This window comes from Canis lupus, chromosome 13 (genome assembly GCF_011100685.1).
Source record: "Canis lupus familiaris isolate Mischka breed German Shepherd chromosome 13, alternate assembly UU_Cfam_GSD_1.0, whole genome shotgun sequence".
Lineage (NCBI taxonomy): Eukaryota > Metazoa > Chordata > Mammalia > Carnivora > Canidae > Canis > Canis lupus.
In genome coordinates, this window is record NC_049234.1 from 19,282,329 (window position 1) to 19,301,875 (window position 19,547).

The 19,547-nt window shown below is 40.6% G+C and overlaps 1 protein-coding gene across 1 annotated transcript in view; it reads left to right on the forward strand.

Annotated features, from left to right (window-relative positions):
• Window positions 1–19,547, forward strand: part of DEPTOR (DEP domain containing MTOR interacting protein) — a 135,192-nt gene that overhangs the window by 36,302 nt on the left and 79,343 nt on the right. Inside the window, exons 2-3 of the mRNA XM_038555411.1 lie at window positions 7,015–7,193; window positions 8,418–8,541. Coding sequence (XP_038411339.1) covers window positions 7,015–7,193; window positions 8,418–8,541 — 303 coding nt within the window. The remainder of the gene's footprint in view (window positions 1–7,014; window positions 7,194–8,417; window positions 8,542–19,547) is intronic.

Sequence of the window (19,547 nt, forward strand, 5' to 3'; positions counted from 1 at the left end):
ATCAGAAGATCTGGGTTCAAGTCCTGATACTCCTGATTAAAATGTGACTTGAGCACATCACCTTATCTGTCAAATGAATATGACAGTGCCTTCCTGTTCACAGGGATATCATTAGACCCAGCTCCGATAAGAGTATGGCTCTGTTCAAATGTAAAATAACTGTTATTGTTTCTGCTAATGCTCCCTCATCAAGATCTCAAATATAGTGCATGATATATAGGACTTGGAATCAAACATGCCTCCGTTATGGGTTGTTTACCATCTCAATTTGTGTGGTGTTAAGGCACACAGCATACATGTGCTTGCACTGATCTGGCCTGTGGCCTAGAAAGGCTCTGGGTAGAACTTATGGCTCTGCCTTTGTTCATGATTCACAGAGCCATTGCTGATGAACCTTCTGAAAAGGGGTCTTGCTGGTGGAACATTTGTAATTACTGTCAATGAAGGTGGTCACTGCAGCTTTCTGCATAGTGTGTGTGTGTGTGTGTGTATGTGTATGTGTGATCTGAGACCAATTCCTTTTGGCTCTCCAGAGTCACATATGCTCTGTTTACATTAACCAGTTTTATGCTCTTTCCTTTCTATTGCTGTCTGTATTTGTTCTGTTGTTTTGATCATGTCGGGGGATTTCAAGCATCTTGAAGCAAAACTATGTGAAATATGTGTTATGATCCTATTTCACATAAAGAAGTACATAAAAATAGGTATACACTTGTACGTAGATTTTTGCAGGAATACACAAGCCACTATTAACATTGGCTTCTTTTGACAAGTGGGGGTCAAGAAAATCTTTGAACACATTCCAAAGTAAATACAGTAGTGAACCCCATGCACCTGTCTCCTGGCTTCGACAATTATCAATTCATGATCAATCCCCCACTTCGTGTTATACATACTTGAGTTTCTTTTTATCTACTACGAGTGTGTGTCATTTTGATAATTTGAAATGGCAGTTATAAAGTCAATTCAAACATTAAAAGAAAATGCAGTAGGTTAGATTTCATTAGTTCCTGTCTTTTTTTTTTCAACCTTTTAGACTTGGGTTCTTGCAGGGGTAGGTGATCAAGAGTGATTCTCTCCAGAGTTCTCTGATCCCTGAGGATAGATATTGACTGAACATCTGGGAAAGACAATAGCTTTGGGTTGACGACACATCTATGTCGGTACTATATGCCCAAATCACAAGGCTCACGCTGTCAGCCCTGCTGTTTGGCTTGCTGTGTTTTTTAATTAAACTGTTTACTTTGGCTGAGATTTATGACGCTGTTTTTAAATGAGAATATGTGCTTTCTGTTCCTGCTTTGTTTGTTCCCTGGTTCCCACAACCTGTGCAGTTCTCTGCAAGCTATTTTTTTTTTTTTGAAAAACAATTTCTGCATTTCTTATCAGATGGAGGGTAATTTTGCAGGGATTATTAACACCCTGCGCTCAGTAGTGTTTGTTCTCCTAGGGCTAGAAGAGGAAATTGTCTGATGCAAGCCCAGCAGCTGCTTAGCTGGACAAGAATAGAATATTACAAAATCACCTTGAGTCTAAAGCCTGTGAACCAGCTGTCTGCGATGAACGATGGGAAGGTGGTTTTCGTATTTAAATTCCTCAGCCAGTGGTATTGAAAATGCAGTTAAAATAGACATGGTTATTTTCCCCAGTGGTTCAGTGTAGATCGATTTGGACTGTTCATCAGAAGACGGTTTTGCCCTGTGCCTTCTTAATGCTGAGTACATTGTATGAACTAATTGATTTTTCACATCAATGAGAATCTATCCCCTACTATGCAGTAGGCACCAGAATTACAAAAATAAATAAGCAACTCTCCCTTGGTTTCTTGCTCCTCATCTAGCTGTAATATAGTGGGATGAATGTTTCACTCGTGACACTAAAATAGTGTGGGAGAGAAGAGGAAAGAAGGTGTTCTGGCTTTCGAAGGCTGGGGGAATGTTCACAGAGGAGGTGCCATTTAAGCTGAAGAGCAAATACAATTTTTTGAATTATCGAAGGCAGAAGGAGGGATCTCTGTCTTGAGCAGAGCCATGGAAGGTGATGGCATACACAGGGTTGGGGAAGAGTCCAGTGTGTCCAGATCTCAAGGCAGGTGTGCTTGTGGTTGGGAGGTGAGAAGGGTGTGAGGAAGTTTGGAAGGCCTCCTTAGAGCGTGAGCAGGTGTGGTTCTTTTGGATGCAGAGAATCCAGGCTTCCTGAGCCACCTGAAGGGATTGGGACTACTCTGGTTGTTGTTAGGGTGGGCATAGCAAGGAAGAAGAACTTGAAAATCTAAGGCACCAAGGCTCTCCATAGACAGGCCTCTCTTGCTGTCCCTTATGGGCAACCACTTTCTCCTCATCTCTTAGCTTTGCTGTGCTGGCCTCCCCACTCCCCTCTCATTCCTGGTCAGCCAGTTTCCGCAGAGTCTTCTGGTCATGGAGCTTGTTCACTTTTGCTCTAGGAATTGCTTGGAGATAGCCTCAGGGATGCGGAGGGTGTACATGGGAGAACAAAATGGGAAAAACCAGGAAATCCTCTGGACTTGGCAGCCTTTTAGTAGAACAGCCCACATTGCTCTGTTTTACACATTGACATCTGGGTGAGTTCCACTTGAAGAAAGTGTTCCTGTGGCACAAACAGAATTTATGTCTTAGCAGGAGCCATTCTGCTTGGCTTTCACTGATTACATCACTTGAATTGGGTAAGATCTTGTATCTCTGGTCTCCTCATAAACAGCCCACGGGCATGTATGTGTAGGGGCCGCCACAGGTCGAGGGCTCTTTCTGAAAACAGGCCCAGGGTTGTGAACCCTGCCTGAGGTGGTAAGGTGTGGAAGGCAGTTTTAAATCAAAGGGGATGTTGGACATGACTGAAAATGTGACTGACGTGTTCAGGCAACCTGTCATGTTTGAAAGTGTGACTTTTAGTCCCCTGCACAGTATTTTCTAGAGTCTTTCTATTCCATGAGAGGCTTAGTTACACAACATTTCCATTTTCCGCTAAGGCGTTGAAATATTCCTTACTCTTGTCCCTTTTTGGAGATCTCCATGCATCTTAGCCTATTGAAAGTTGTGAAAACCTGTCAGGGGAAAGTTGACTTCAAGTAAAAGGAAATGTTTTTTGAAAAAACACCCATACACACACACACACATATAACAGGGATTAAAACTTTGGAGATTGATGACTCTGGAATTGAAAGCATCAATAGTTTTGTGAAAGGACTTAGATGACTTCCATGGTAATAGATGGTTACTCATTTGTGGGGTGGGGACTCCTATGACATTAGTGAAAAGCCTCCTTACCTTTTTGAAAATGGCATCACAGTGAAACGCCGGGACACCTGCACCCCGATGTTTCTAGCAGCAATGTCCACAATAGCCAAACTGTGGAAGGAGCCTCGGTGTCCATCGAAAGATGAATGGATAAAGAAGCTGTGGTCTATGTATACAATGGAATATTCCTCAGCCATTAGAAACGACAAATACCCACCATTTGCTTCGACATGGATGGAACTGGAGGGTATCATGCTGAGTGAAGTAAGTCAGTCGGAGAAGGACAAACATTATATGGTCTCATTCACTTGGGGAATATAAAAAATAGTGAAAGGGAATAAAGGGGAAAGGAGAAAAAATGAGTGGGAAATATCAGAAAGGGAGACAGAACATGAGAGACACCTAACTCTGGGAAATGAACAAGGGGTGGTGGAAAGGGAGGTGGGCGGGGGGTGGGGTGACTGGGTGACGGGCCCTGAGGGGGGCACTTGATGGGATGAGCACTGGGTGTTATGCTATATGTTGGCAAATTGAACTCCAATTAAAAAAAAAAAGAAAATGGCATCATTTCTATAGTGTGCTTGGACATTCATTTGTTCAGCAAATATTAGGTGCCCACAGTGCTGGGCAGAAACTCTTGGTTTGCAGTGTAAAAATTCTTATCTTTTTATTGGGTTGGTTTTTCAGGAAGGTGCAATTTTTAATGCTCATTTTTAGAATTCTGTGTTTCTATGAAATTAAAAAAAAATGGTAGCACCACTACTGAACATTTTTAACCACAGTAATGTGTCTAGAACAATCAGTATCTCTGGGATCCAGAGTTCCTTCCCCTCCATCAGTTGACTGCTCAGTTTTCTAAACATGGAAATATACGAGGCCCTGGTAGAGATGAAGGGAGAGTCTAGTGCTTCTCCCCTCTGTGCAGGGTAGGAATCAGTGGGAATCAAGAATGCTCAAGAATTAGCACCACGCTTGGGTTCATGACAGAATAGTAACTGAAAGGTTCTATTCTGTAGTATTTAAAAGGTAAACATTACCTAATAATTTTTTTAAAGTTGGAAAGTTTATAGGAGTTAAAACTCCTCTTTTGGCTCATAATATATTCCTCCTCCACCAAATTATATGGTAGCTTGTTCCATGTTTCAATTTCTAAATAAATTGGTCTTCATTATTCTTGGATTTCTGACAGACATCACGTCTAAGAATTAATGTTTTGTATTCTGACACTTTGAGCATGTTAAACAAATTACCCAGTGTCATTGTCACTGAATTAATTAGAAGGATTCATGTGAGACTTTAGCACGCCTATGTGAACGTGTTTTTTTTTTTTATTAGGCTTCATTTAATTTTTTATTAATAATTCCAACTCTACATTGGTATTGTGGTTTTAATGTTACCTGCGTCAGGGAGCTGTCATGAGGATTGATCAGTAAAGCAGTTAAAACAGTGTCTAGCACAGAGTAAGGGCTCAAATGCTTACTTTATTAATGAACTTTGAAACTATGAGATGAAGTAATCAGCATGGATATAATTATCCCCATTTTATGAGGGAAGATTCTGGTGCTCAGAGTTTTGATCATTTGGAATTACTGGCGGTGTCAGGATGAGAGCCAAGTGTTCATATTTCTAGTCTTGTGTTCCTGATTGCCTTAATAACTGAAATTTAGGGTTTAGTATTTTGATATATGAACTTGGGGGGATGCACCTGAAGTCAGCATATGTGCAAATGCTTAGTATGATACTGGGCATATAGTAGGAATGCAATTAAAATTGTTTTTTTCTTTCTATGCAGTTTACAGGTGTCCGGATTCTTTTTTCTATCCTCTTCTCCCTTCTCCCCGTTGATATCCCAGATGAGCACTTTATCTCCAGACTTTTCAGGTGCCTCCGGTCTTTAGCACTTCCTGGTTGTCTTAGCTCAGACTGGCGTTGAACAGTCTCATAGACAGAGTGGCTTGAAATGAAATGTACTTTCTAAGAGTTCCTGGAGCTGCAAATCTGAGATGAAGGTGTTGGCAGAATTGGTTTGTCTGAGGCCTAGCTCCTTGGCTTGTAGGTAGCCACCTTCTTCAATGTGTCTTCACATGGTCTTCTCTCTGTACATGAGTATGTCCTAATCTCCTCTCCTTATAAGGACACTAGTCATTAGATTAGGGCCATTCTCGTGACTTCATTTTAATTTCATTACTTTTTAAAATACCCTATCTCCAAATACAGTCACATTCTGAATTACCAGGGGTTAGGGCCTCAATATGTGAATTTAAGGGAAAGACACTTCAGCCTCTAAGAGTGATCTGCAAGGAAGAGCTCTAAGCTTCAGAACCCCAGCCCAGTATGCTCCCAACTTACACTCACAACCCCTGTGGTTTTCATGGCTATCACCATTAAATTTCATTAGGTGAACTCTGTTCAAAGAGCAGGCAAAAGTATAGTCTAGTTCCTTCCTTAGGGAATGGAAGAAAGGAGGTTGGGGCCTATTATGTGCCAGGCACTGTGCTGGGTGCCAATGCCATATAGATATTTTGTTACCCAGTGTCAACATGGCCAAGGATAGGGTGAGCATAAATGCCTCCATTTAACAGAGGAAGAAAGAAACAGCCACTTGCCTTGCTCACACAGTCATTGTGTGATTTACTCATGTGGCACTCCTATTTCTCAATGATGTTGAGAATATGAGGTTAGGAGCATAGGACCATGTGGGTGAAGCAGGAAGAAAGCTGGCCTTGTGTTTCACCCAATTCAAACTCTTGAGAATTAAAAAGTCAATGCAGGCTGATGAAGGAAAAACAAATGGGCGAAAAATTTTTTAAAGGCAAGTTTAAGACTCTTTGGGAAAAAAAGTCACTGAGTTCTGAAGGGAGTAGGAGAAGGCTCTGTGTCAACCACTTTTCTCCATGCTAATCCATCAGTATGTAAATAAATTTGTGTTTATCCAACAGCTTTAATCCATCTCTCCCGGATATTTTGTTTATCTCTCTCTGGCTAGAGGCAGCACGATGTGGCAGTTGGAAAGTCAGACTCTGAAATGAGACCATCAGGTGCAAATTTAATTTTCATCGCTTGTTAGCTGTGTGACAAGTCATTTAATCTCTTTGAGGCCTTGGTTCTCTCTGCTATAAAAAAAAAGTGGAGATGATAATTTTTTATGAGGTTGCTGCAGATGTCTATGGAATGTGCTCAGATCAGCACCTGGAACCTAGTAAGCCTCACCGAAGGATTAGCTGTTGTCTCTATAGAAAGAGGAACAGGCAAAAGCCAGGATCTTTGCGTTACTTCCCTACATAGGTCTCTAATGCTTGGAAATATTTAATGGGCAGATGGTTGACACTCATCCATATCTGTTACATAAATGCATAAATGCAGATGTAGTGGACCCTAAGGAATCTGTGATGAAGAGGAACTACTTGGTTTCAGCAAGTTTTTAGACTTTGTTGTTTGGTTGAAGGCATAAGCCCCTTGGTGGAGGGATAAAGAGAAGACATTAATCAGAGCAGGGGTGAGAAAGACTTTCTCAGTCTCCCCAGTGGTAGGAGAGCTGTAATTTGTCCATGGTTGTTTTCCCTCCAATTTTCCTGTATCCTCTGTAGATCTGGGGGTAGAATCATTTCCTGGGCCTCTGGACTCTGACAGTGTAGAAACCCCCTACTGACACACAGATATGTGAGTGGCACCCTGATGCATTTCCTGAGCTCTGGGATTGACTTAATGATTTGTCTTGTCATTGAAAAATTCTAAAGTGGTTGCCAAATTTTCTTTCCAGGCTCAGGCTGCATGAAGAAAAAGTTATTAAAGATAGGCGACATCATCTCAAAACCTACCCAAACTGCTTTGTCGCAAAAGAACTGATTGACTGGCTGATTGAGCACAAAGAGGCTTCTGACAGAGAGACAGCAATCAAACTCATGCAGAAGTTAGCAGACCGGGGCATCATTCATCACGGTGAGTGGGGTGGCCAAGGTGACTTGGGAAGAAACCAAGGACCATGTCTTCTACTCTACTTCTACAGTAGATCTGAACCTACTCATCTTTTAAAAAAGATTTTATTTATTTATTTATGAGAGACACAGAGAAGGAGGCAGAAGGAGAAGCAGGCTCCCTGAGGGGAACCTGATGTGGGACTCGATCCCAGGACCCCAGGATCACAACCTGAGCCAAAGGCAGATGCTCAACCACTGAACCACCCAGGCATCCCCTGAACCTACCCATTTAAGAAATAAAACCCTTGGTCTCCTGTGCAACTCTCTCAGTGACATTCCCCTTCTTCCTCCAAGAGGCATTTGGGTTTATTTCCGGTTACTTCTTCATACCTTTTCCTTTCTGTTTATGCATCTCTTAGTAAGGTATCATATTGTTTTAAGCACTTGATATCATTATAAAAATGCACGTTTATTCCTTTACAACTTGATCAACACACCATTTGTGAGATCCACCCCTGTTGATGGGATATCTCGTTTGCTTATTTCCGCTGCTATGTATGCCATAGATAATTATGCCATCATACAAGTACCCATTCTCCTGCTGCTAGACATTTAAGGGGCTTTCCAAGTTATTCTGTTGCTCTCCATGGTTCCATGAATGTTGATGAACATTCCTTGAAATCTCTAACTCTGACCAACACATGTTGTTGTTCTTTTAGGCTGGAATTCCCTTTCTCTTCACTTTTGCCCATTTCTTACCATTCTTCAGCTGCCTGCCTACATGCAAGCTCTTCAGAGAAGTGTCCATTCCCTGCAGCAAGGTTACTGGGGTTCTGGTTACTCCTTCTTTGATCTCTCACTGCAGTATCCCCTCACCTTTTTCATGGCCCCCTCGCACCATATGTTAATTACATGTTGATGTTTCTCATTATCTCACTAGACTTCACATTCTTTTGAGGCTGATGCCTACCCCAGTATGCTCAAGAAGAGTTTGTGGCATGAATGATGCATTGAATTTTGTGACCCTTTTACTAGATAATGATGGTGGTGATGATGATGATGATAGCTAATATTACTGAGCACTTCCTCTATTCCAGGTACTGTGCTAAATACATGTATTAAACCTTACAGTAGGGTGCTTCGGAAATTAGGTAGTAAAACAAGTCTTAATTAACATCTTACTTCATTTGAGGAATTAAATAAGATTTTTTTTCTTATTTGCCTCTCTGTGTATATTGTGTTTCAGTGTGTGATGAGCATAAGGAGTTCAAGGATGTCAAACTCTTCTACCGTTTTAGAAAGGACGACGGTACCTTCCCGTTGGACAATGAAGTGAAGGCCTTCATGAGGGGACAGAGGCTGTATGAGAAGTATGTCACCCATGAAATCCCCCACTGTGATCTTAACTTGTGGAGAGAAGCAGGGCTATTTTGGTCTTTTATCATCCTGACTTCAGCCTGGCTCTTCCATGTGGGATGGTTACATAACTGTTCCTTTTAATATGGGAAAACTCGATCACTCATTTGCTTTTCTCTTTGCCAGAAATTAAGTTGATTTCGTAAGATTCTTAATAAAGGATTTATTTAAATAGAAAATATTTAAATATTTATTTTCTATATTTAAGTCTATTTAACAAAACTCCAGAAATAAAAGGGTGGAGCTTGATGTTTGCCATCAAGTAATGCAGTTGCCTGTTTTCTCTTTTGAATACTGTTGTATAACTTGGAGGTTGAGTCTTGTAAGTGGCTGGAGGAGTAGTGTCAAGTACAGGGAAAGTTCACATTCAGGTCAAGAGATGAGTAGTGAGAGAACTTCAGATAGCTGGATGGACTAAGAGGAATAATCTCTCAGCTCTTTGAAGAGAGGAATGCACTGTGGTCCAGGAACATTCAGTTGCTGGGTTTCAGATCTCCCCAGTGGTCTGTCTCTGAGCTGAACTGCTGTTCCTGTGGTCTCTTTTACATCCCACCTCTCTTGGTTTTTTCCAGGACAGCCATAGAGAAAGGAGTGCAGGAGCATGACACCCCTCCTTAACTCTGGCTGCCTTTCAAGGCTTGAGGGAGTTGAAAATCAGTATTTATGACACAAAAGAGCCTACTCTGTGACGGGTGGGTTGGTGCATGGGGAGGTGGGTCGGGATGGGAACGTCAGATTAAGTAGCATGATGGTTAAGAGCCACATATGTTTGATTCTAGCCCTGTGACCTTACCTCTGTAAACCTCAGTGTCCTCTGTTATGACATAGGAGTGGTGATGGTACCTACCTCCTAGGTGTTCAGTGCTGCTGTGGGAATTAAAAGAATAAATGTGTCAAATACTTAAATATTTAGCGTGGTAACTATGGTACATTGTCAGTCCCAGAGATGATAGCCATTTCAGTTATGAGTCTGGTAGTGATGACCACCTGAAGCTGGTATTGTCCAACCACTTATAATGCCCCCTATGTGTTACTTCTCCCATCACTTGCTTTCTATACCCAAGTGCAGAAAATCCCTCATCTCCTAGCTCACATGAATTTGAATGGAAGGGATCCATGAGCAACTGCATTTGTGTATCTGAGTGTGTGTATATGTTTTGTTGCTGTTTTTAAAATATATTTATTTAAATTTAATTAACATATAATGTATTATTAGTTTCAAGTAGAAGTCAGTGATTCCTCAGTCTTATATAACACCCAGTGTTCAGTCCATCACGTGCCCTCATTAATGCCCATCACCCAGTTACCCCATCCCGCTACCCCCTTCCTCTTCAGCGACCCTCAGTTTGTTTCCTATAATTAAGAATCTACCATTGTTACTGTTTTCTTTTACTTTCTTAGCTCTTTTTTGGAAATTAGCACCTAGCAGGTGTTATATATTTAGATCACCATGACAGTCCTTTCAAACTATAAAATTCCATGTTAAAAACATACGTGTCATTTTCATGGATCAACACTGCTGTCTTTTTTTCTGTGTGCACTTAGCTTTCCAGTCGTTAGTATTCAGTATATCAATTTCCAAGTAAGCTTACTTCTTCAAACTGCTTGTGAAATTAGTACTAGGAACAGTAATTTAATCAGTACTTAACCTTGCATGAACTAGTTGCCACCTCTCATTCCTGGCCCTACTCTTGGTTGCAGGAACATATGTGGAACAAACTTTGGGGCCTTTGGAATGATGGCTCAGTGTACCTACTTGATCACTTTCGTTTAGCATGTATATTTACTTAATCATTTTTATTGTATTTTCCATGTTTCCCTGGATATCCTTTCCATGAATCTCAACATGTACTATTATTCTGTAAGCTTTGTATACTTTCAAAAATAATATGAAGAAGTAAATAGTTTTGTTCATAGCTCATCTTTTCAAGAATTTTATTTTAATATTGATTTTTTTCCATAAATATATGTATATATATATTTTTGTTTTTGCCAGAACAGTTGTTTAGGATACCTCTAACATTTGTGAAAGAAAGCTTTGCAAAATATATGTTCCTTTTAAAATAATAACAATCAATAACATTGGTTGGTTAATAACTATGTAGACATCCTGACTAGCCCATTTATTTGACCATCATAACAAACCCTGATTGAGATCAATTGTACCCATTTAATGGATGAGGAAATGTGGTAGGGAGAAATTCAAGTTCTTACCCAAGGTCACTTCACTAATAAAAATATCTGGGATTTTAACCCAGAAGCCCAAAGCCCAAGATTTTTTTTCCTCCCAAAGATTTTATTTATTTATTCATGAGAGATAGAGAGAGGCAGAGACATATGCAGAGGGAAAAGCAGGCTCCCTGCGGGGAACCTGATATGGGACTTAATTCCGAGACCCCAGGATCATGCCCTGAGCTGAAGGCAGATGCTCAACCACTGAGCCACCTTGGCATCCCCTAAGCCCCAAATTTATTGCTATTAGGCTATTGATAAATTTTAGATAAACATTTTTATTATTAGGAAAGATGTATCATTACTTATTTTTATGGACATCAAATTAATGAAATCAATGTTTTTTCAAGATGTAGTTTATCTTAACATGTAACATGGGGTTTGTAAAATATCTGAGTATGGAATTTCTGTAAAAAGTGACTGAAAACATTCCAAGAAGACATTGGAAAAGGAGAGTAGAGTGATTTCCTTCAAGATAAATCTACCTATAGATTAGGGATGAAAGAACATAGGGAATATAGTCAATGGTATTGTAATTAAAAAAAGAGAGAGAGAGAGAGATAAATCTCATGATATTCTATGAAATGTGATAAAAAAAAACAAATGTCTTTTATTTGTAAATTAAGCTCCTCAAAGCACTTCTAGATTATTTAGGTGAATTCTCTTAATAGAGTAATAATAGAATAGTAAAAAATAATAGAAATAATAGTGTAGTAAATAACAGTATAAAATACAATATAAAATAAATGGAAGATTACATGATTACCCTGTTTTCAGAAGGAGCATCTAGGACCTGAGGCAATAAAGTCAATTCTGTATGATGGTGAAACTGAATGAGAAGGACAGAGGAGACACCTGAACTCAGGGTGGCAGGTGTGCAACCTTCTGTTCCCCACACCCTCCCAGCAGCTCTGGGCGGCTGTCTGTCTGGTCAGTATTTCCTTTTTGCTTTCCTCTTGCTTGTTTATTCTGTGTTATTAATAGAACTTTGTGAAACCAAGTGGTTTCTGTCTGGGGTTTTGCTGAACCAGGCTGATTTTGGGGAACCTTGGCTTTCTAACCTGTAGAGGTGTTTCTCAGTCGGCTAGTTTGTAGGACAAAGCTGTATTTCAAAACGAAAATTCAGTGACTCTGCTGCCTCTTAAGGACCATGTCACTCCAGTTAATTTAACTCAGAGGTACTCAAACAAATACTGGGTGAGGGGCAAAAGCTCGGCCCTTTCAGTGTGTTCCACCATGAGGAAGGTTACCAGAGACCTGGTGACAGGAGTCTGCTGCATAGTGAGTGACAGTGGGTGTGGTTTTCAGAGTCACTGCCCTCCAATCCCACCCTCCCAAATGGCTTGCCCTGTGACCTTGAGCCAGCTGCTCAACCCCACTGATCTGTAGTTATAAATGAAGGTAAGGCTGGGTCGCACTTGGGAAGACTGTTGGATTTTACAGTCTGTACATTGCTAAACACAGCACTTGGCAAAGAGTAAGAACCCAAGAAATATTAGCTGCTGCTATTAGAGTAGTAAATCATAATATAAATAAATGATACCTATTATTATTTAGCCTAGCATAGAAGAGTCCAGGAGCCAAGCTGCCTGGGTGTGAATCCTGGCTCTGTGCCTTCTTGGCAAGTGTCTTCACCTCTCTGTGCCTGCAATTGCCCTCCTATATGAACATACTGACTTTTAGATTTCTCGTGGGGACTAAACGAACGTGATGAATAAGCACACAGGACAGGGCCTACCTCAGAGCATATCGTGTTGCTCATCTCCTGCTGCCAGCTGGAAGGAAGAGTGAGAAAGAGGATGTGCGCCCCTGATTCAATGCCCAGACTTTGTCATTTTGAGCAGTTCATCTGAGCACATTCAGGACATGATGCACTTCCATCAACAAGCTTTCATCAAACCTTCACTGTGGCCTGAAGTTACCTAGAAGAAGGCATGTCATCTCTCCAGGAGGCACTTACCGTTTCTTACTCAATTTTGCATAGGTCCAAGCAACCCAGACACACAACATGTGAATGTAACTCCCATTCTCCCAGGTGGTACAATTTTTACTTTTCAAATGAAACCTGCGTGAGCAGGGTAAATATCCATGACTTAGAAGAACAACGTGGAATTTGTGTATGCTGCTATCACATGGTAGAAGATATTTCAGGTGCATATTCCAAACTATAACATTTTTAAAAAATATTTTATTTATTAATGAGAGACACACAGAGAGAGGCAGAGACATAGGCAGAGGGAGAAGCAGGTTCCATGCAGGGAGCCCGATGCAGGACTCGATCCCAGGGATCACGCCCTCAGCCAAAGGCAGATGCTCAACCACTGAGCCACCTAGGCATCCCTCAAACTGTAAAATTTGATTATCATTCTACAATTAGCAAAATAGATCTCTTTAATACAAGTTAAACTCAGGATTATCAAGTGCTGCATATGCTGATAAATGGAGGTAGCTATAAAAGAGAATATGAGTTTGAGGCACAATTTGGACTCATTTTTTTTCTTTTTCTTTTTCTTTTTCTTTTCTTTTCCTTTTTTTTTTTTTTTTACGCGAAAACTGATAGTTGAAGTGCACATTTTTAACTAACCCTGATTTCATTGTGAGACCTGGAGGAGACTTCTCAGTTCTAATTTAACCTTAGGGTTAGCATGGAGGTAGCTTCCTTCCAGGTCTGGTTCATACAGACATTAGTTTAGTGTTTCACCTAAAGGGCCTTTTGGTTTTCTCAGCAGCGAGCGTTTCTCTCTTCAGACACTAATAATAGTCTATTTAGTTCGCTTAGGACCATAAGCTTGATTGAAGCATTGCTTTAAAATGCCTGTATGCCATTATATCTCTGTTGCGTTCCCACTTCTTCCTTTATATTCTCTCCTCCATAGGACGGAAGAGAAATATAAGGGAGAAACTATATCCAAAGGGGAAAAGCCCTTTTGTGTGTTTTATCTTATCAGAAGTTTCTCTACCATGTGCCCCTGGGATCTTTTTCCTGTTCCCTCCCAGTGCCTGGCACAATAAATATTTGTTGAATGAACAAAGGACTCTGCATGCTGTGATTGCTGTGAGCTGCTAAGCTGGTTCCATGAAAGAGCTACAGAGAACTTGCTTTTAATGGCAAACAACAGTAGCCAGAGGTTTACCTTGTCTCTCCTTCTTAGAGTTTACAAAGTTAACTTGTTTGATTCCCTGTGAACTCTGGGTGTTAAACCCAGTAGACACAATCAGTCCCCCTCTAGAGATGGGGAACATGAGCTAGAGAAGGGTTTAATGACTGATGTGACTTTAAATCATGGAGCTGGAACAAAAAACATGAAGTCTTCAAGCTTTTGACCCCACCTTGTTCCATTTCTGGGATGAAAGTGCTTTTCAAATGGAGATACTGAGTTCTACAAACTTGTTCAAATTTTGTGTTCAAAATATATTTTAATTATTTTGCAAACTTTCATAAAATTCCTTTCTAAAGGCTATGTACAGCACTTTCACAGTTTACTTGGGCTGCCCAGCTTAACAGTGATGCACAGAATCTTGGAATAAACATTTCCTGTCTTCTTGGCTTAATTGAAGAATGTCCTAGGATTGCAATGTAAGTGGGTTAAAAATTGTTCCCTTTGGCAATTGTTTGTCTGAGTGACAAGGGATGATTTCGATACTGTATAACTAATATCAAGAACTGTTAAGAATCTTGAGATTTTACCCCACTTGCAAGCTAACAGGTTTGCCTGCCACCTTTTCCTGGGCACTGGCTGAAGACAGGAGACGGAGACAAAAGGAGAGTTTGTTACTCTCAGCAATAGTAATAACCAGAGTATTATTTTCTGGAGCCAATTCTCTGAGCCACCGTTGCCCATAGAACAGCATAATGGGTGCCAGATGACACCTGCCAAGGTTGGATTACAGAAAAGGATCCCAAACTTGAGGAGCCTGAGTTTTTTTGGTAATAATCTTTAAGCAGACTGCTCTCTAGCACAAAGCAAGACATGATCTTTGTTAAACAGGACAGTAAGCCAATCTGCCCTTTTGCTTCAGAGACAGACACTATCTTCCAAGTCTGTTCATTGTGCAAACATTCTTTTTTTTGTGTGTGTGTGCAAACATTCTTGAAAAGATAGTTTAGAACATAAGCTGTCAGTGCTTCTCGCAAGATATGAAGGGATGTGCAAGACCTACGGAGAATTACCTCCTGGCAACTAACACAAAACGCACAAATTAATTGGATTTTGTAGCTGATTATTTTTTTTAATTTTTATTTTTATTTATGATAGTCACACACACAGAGAGAGAGAGAGAGAGAGAGGCAGAGACATAGGCAGAGGGAGAAGCAGGCTCCATGCACCGGGAGCCCGATGTGGGATTCGATCCCAGATCTCCAGGATCGCACCCTGGGCCAAAGGCAGGCGCCAAACCGCTGCGCCATCAAGGGATCCCTGTAGCTGATTATTAAGGGAGCAATAAACATCCTCACCAGTCCTATTACTTCTGTATTTTTTTGTGTTAATCAAAACTACCTTATAGGTTTCACTGTTTAACTTTTATAAGTAAATGTGGTGTTATAAGCATGAAATTTTTTAAAATGGGATTTTTGTGAGATTTTATTTGAGAAAAGAGATTAGTTGTTTAAGAAGTTTTAAAATGATGCTATTTTTAAAGGGCCATCATCTCTTCTCGCGAGGTGTTTAGAAATCATTTTAGAACAAAAATGTAAAAAAAAAAAAAAGTGATTTCATTATATGTGCAACTCTATGTGGTCATGGGAAACTTTTGACCTAGAACTTCATCCTTGTTGGATGCTCCTAACCATCTATTCTTTGTTTCTTTTCTTAAAAAAAAAAAAAAAAAGTTTCTTTATAGCAGGTCTTGCAAAATTGTGTGTTTCACCTGGTGGGTTATTAAAATGTTTAATAATTTACTTGTCAGGGAGAGACTAAAGAGGGTCTATAAAACAAACATTATTTTATCATTTTAAGTTTCAACAAAAATTTTATACAGCAGTTATATTTTCAGATAATATCTCTATATAAACACTGCCACACACATTATACATGTAATTTGAAATATAGAAGACAATGTATATGCATGTTGAAAACAACCAGCCCTGGTTCACCTAATTTTTTGGCTTTCTTCTTCTTTTTAAAAATTTTTTATTTACTTAAGAGAGACACACAGAGAAACGCAGAGACATATGCAGAGGAAGAAGCAGGCCCCCTGCAGCAAGCCCAATGTTGGGCTCGATCGCAGGACCCCAGGATCACAACCTGAGCCAAAGGCAGATGCTCAATCACTCCGCCACCCAGGTGTCCTAAGGTTTTCTTATTTTTAATAGCTGCAGCTTCAGTCTGCCAAGGAAGTGTCAACTAGGAGTCAACTTCATGGCTAGTTTGGTCCAGGTAGCTGAGTTCTGGCCCATTGTCTGGGAGTAGAACTAGCTAGGGTCTGCACATTTGGTTATGCCCAGAGACTGGGAGGTAGAGGTGGTGAAATGCATCTGGGAACACAGAGCCATGGGAAACACAAGTGGTGGTGTAGCCACTTCACACTCATCAGGGTGGTGATCACCAAAGCAAGCAAAAACAAATCATAAATCACAGTGAAGGTGAAGATGTGGAGAGACTGGAACCCTTGTGCATTGCTGATGGGAATCGTGCAGCTACTGTGCTGCACGAATGGTGAAAAATGGTACGGAGGGGTCTTCAAAAAATTAAACGTAATTACCATATGATCCAGCAATTCCACTTCTGAGTAAGTACCGAAAGGAATTGAAATCAGGGTCCTGAACAGATACTTGTACACACATATTCATTAGCAGCATTGTTTACAATAAACAAAAAGTCAAAGTAGCCAATGCCCATTGATGGATGAATGGCTAAAAAAAAATGTGGTATATTCATACAATGAAATACTATTTAGCTTTAAAAAGGAAGAAAATTCTGACATGCTACAACACAGGTGACATTATGCTAGTTAAGTAGCATCAGTCATAAATGGACAAATGTATGATTCTAGTCTAGGGACCTCATACGAGGTCCCTAGAGGACTCAAATTCATAAAGAGTAGGTTGCCAGAGACTGGGGGAAGAAGGAGCAGAGAGTTATTATTTTGTGGGTATAGGGTTTCAGTTTGGGAGGTTGAAAAAGGTCTCAAGATGGATGGTGGTGATGATGGCATAATCATGTGAATGTACTTCATGTATTAAACTGTATCCTAAAAATAGCTAAAATGGTAAAAATCTGTGTTTATTGACCAGAATTAAAAATACCTAAAATAAATTAAAAATTTTAAAACTACTAAAAAAAAAAAAAAAAAGGCTGGCAAGAGGAAAGCAGGAAGCAGTCAGGCTTATCTTAGAAGGCCAACAAGCAGGAGAAAGACAAAGCAAGGTGACATCCATATTGCTGGGGCCAGATGTTGATCAGAGAAATTGAAGAGATGGGGGTAAGCCTGCAGATGCTGATGATAATGATGAAAGCAGCAAATATGAGGTATTCTTGATGCCTCTTGTATATTAAGCTCTTCACATGTGTTGTCTCATGAAAGCCCCATTCTAAGCTAATGAGATAAATACTGTTATTCTTCTTTGGGCAAATAAGGAGATCCAGGCAAGAGAGGTGAAGTAAATCGCTTAGCTTCACAGCCAGAAGGCACAAGGACCATTCCAACCCTGGTTTCCAACTACAGGGTCCATGATCTGAACCACTTTTCGGTCTGTACTTCCTACTTTGCAAAGTTTCTGTAGCATTGAGCCAGGGTGGTAGCAGTAATGAACAGCACTAAATGATAAAAAACAGTATGCAGCTTAACGGATTTTTAAATGGATCTGAAGAAAGCCTTTGGGTCTGGTTTTGGAAATTGTATTCTCCTTACTGTTCCTTGGCAGTGCCATCCCCCTATAATGTATAGCAGTAATACTCAAGCTTTGTTAACATGCAGAGCAGGCACCAGGCCAGCTGTCCTTGTCCAAAGCCATCAGCCCTAGCTTGTCCTCTACAGATTTCTAGCTTTAGGTGTTAGTTAGAAAAGATTTAAAGGTAAACACATTGCTGCTTCAATAGTAGACTGGATTCACTGATGGTGGAGGTTGATGGTGTCATTATTTCTGCCATGTTTCCCTGACCCCGTGTCATTGCAGGGCTGTGGACCAAAGTCTCTGTAACATTCTTTTTGCCAATCAATTTTTGTTGCTACTTTTCAACTTGGTCCAAATGAAAAAGCCATTTAAGATTTCTGGAGTCAGGGAAGCATGTGTCAGAGTTCTTCTCCTGCCTCTTACCGAAACATTCAACCCTTCTGACCCTGTTTTTTCATCCATAAAATTGGAAGAAAATGTGTAATTTACAGATTTGTTGTGAGGACGAAGATAAACTCAGGAGAGCCTCATCTAATGCAGGATGTTATATTTCTAATCTGTAAGGGAAAATGCATATGGTCCAAACTATTCTTGTGTCAGCACATAAAAAAACACGTGCCTTTCTACCCTAGAGTTATACTTAGCATGGAGAGGCTCTCAGCCTGGACGAGCGACATTTCTGTTCATCCTCCAGATCCAATGTCTCCGGTTTCCAGCCCTCTGAGTGCCCCAGGAGGCTGACCTACATGGGCCGAGGGCATCACTAGGCTCCACGGCCATTGCCTCAGTCCATGGAAGGCACGAGCAGGAATTAAGTAGGAAGAAGGAGAGTAGGTCAGGCTATTATTTCTCTGTTCCCTTCCTATTGTTGAAGGCCTCAGCTCCCTCTCCTTCCCCCATCTCTTTTAGGGTTTGGAAACTTCCCTCCCTCCATAATCCTCAGGCCTAGAGTTGTTAACGATCAGTGCACTCTGCTAGCCTGGGAGCTTTACATTGGCATTTCCTTGAACCCTGCACATAGCATCAGTAGTTCTTTTATTATGAACTACCTTTTAGCAGCTTATTTGTACATCCTTGTAGTCTCCTGCTGGGACCCCAACTGGTAACACCAGTGAGACCCACCTGGGTACTGTAATGAGTTATCTTGTATCTCCTTGAGTGAACAGGCAGCAGAATTGCCCACACTCCCATGGAAAATTCGTTTGCTCTGTTTTCTCTGAGCCCGTAACATGCATGTTGTGATGGTTGGAATTGGCACAGGGTTCCAGTCACCACTGTTGTGCAAGTATGGAGTGTGGTTGGATTGTAGTGGATTAATTTGGCTCCCTTTCTGTTCCTGCTTCACCCCTGGGTTCTAGCCCAGTAACTAGAACAGTCATCTCTCCAATGTGATTTGGTCTCATTCTCTCCAGCTTGACCAGAAGCCCTTGAAGGTCATGGACCTCGGTCATTCTTATTTAGGGATGAAGTCAGTGGTTAGCCCCTTTCTCTTTTTCCTAACCTGTGGCATGTTCTAATTAGAGTAAAACCAGTAGTTATATTTGATAATCTAAGATGACTCTATTTGGATTTACTCATTGTAGGGTCTTAGTGTGGACATTCAGAGAATAAGAATGGCAAACATAGCATCATTTACTGAGCACTTCCTGCTCTAGGTACCATCCTGAGTTTTTCTCACACATTATTTCACTTAATTCTTCCTGCACCTCTCAGTGGGAGAGATTTTCACCATTGATTTACAGGTAAGGCAAGTGAATTTGAGATGGGCTAAGAAACATGCTTTAACCTTCAGATTCTAAAACATAATCCTGGAAAATTTGCTCCAAGTTCAGGCTTTTCACTTTCCCACCATTAGCATTAAAAACTAAGAATTTAGGGGCACCTGGGTGGCTC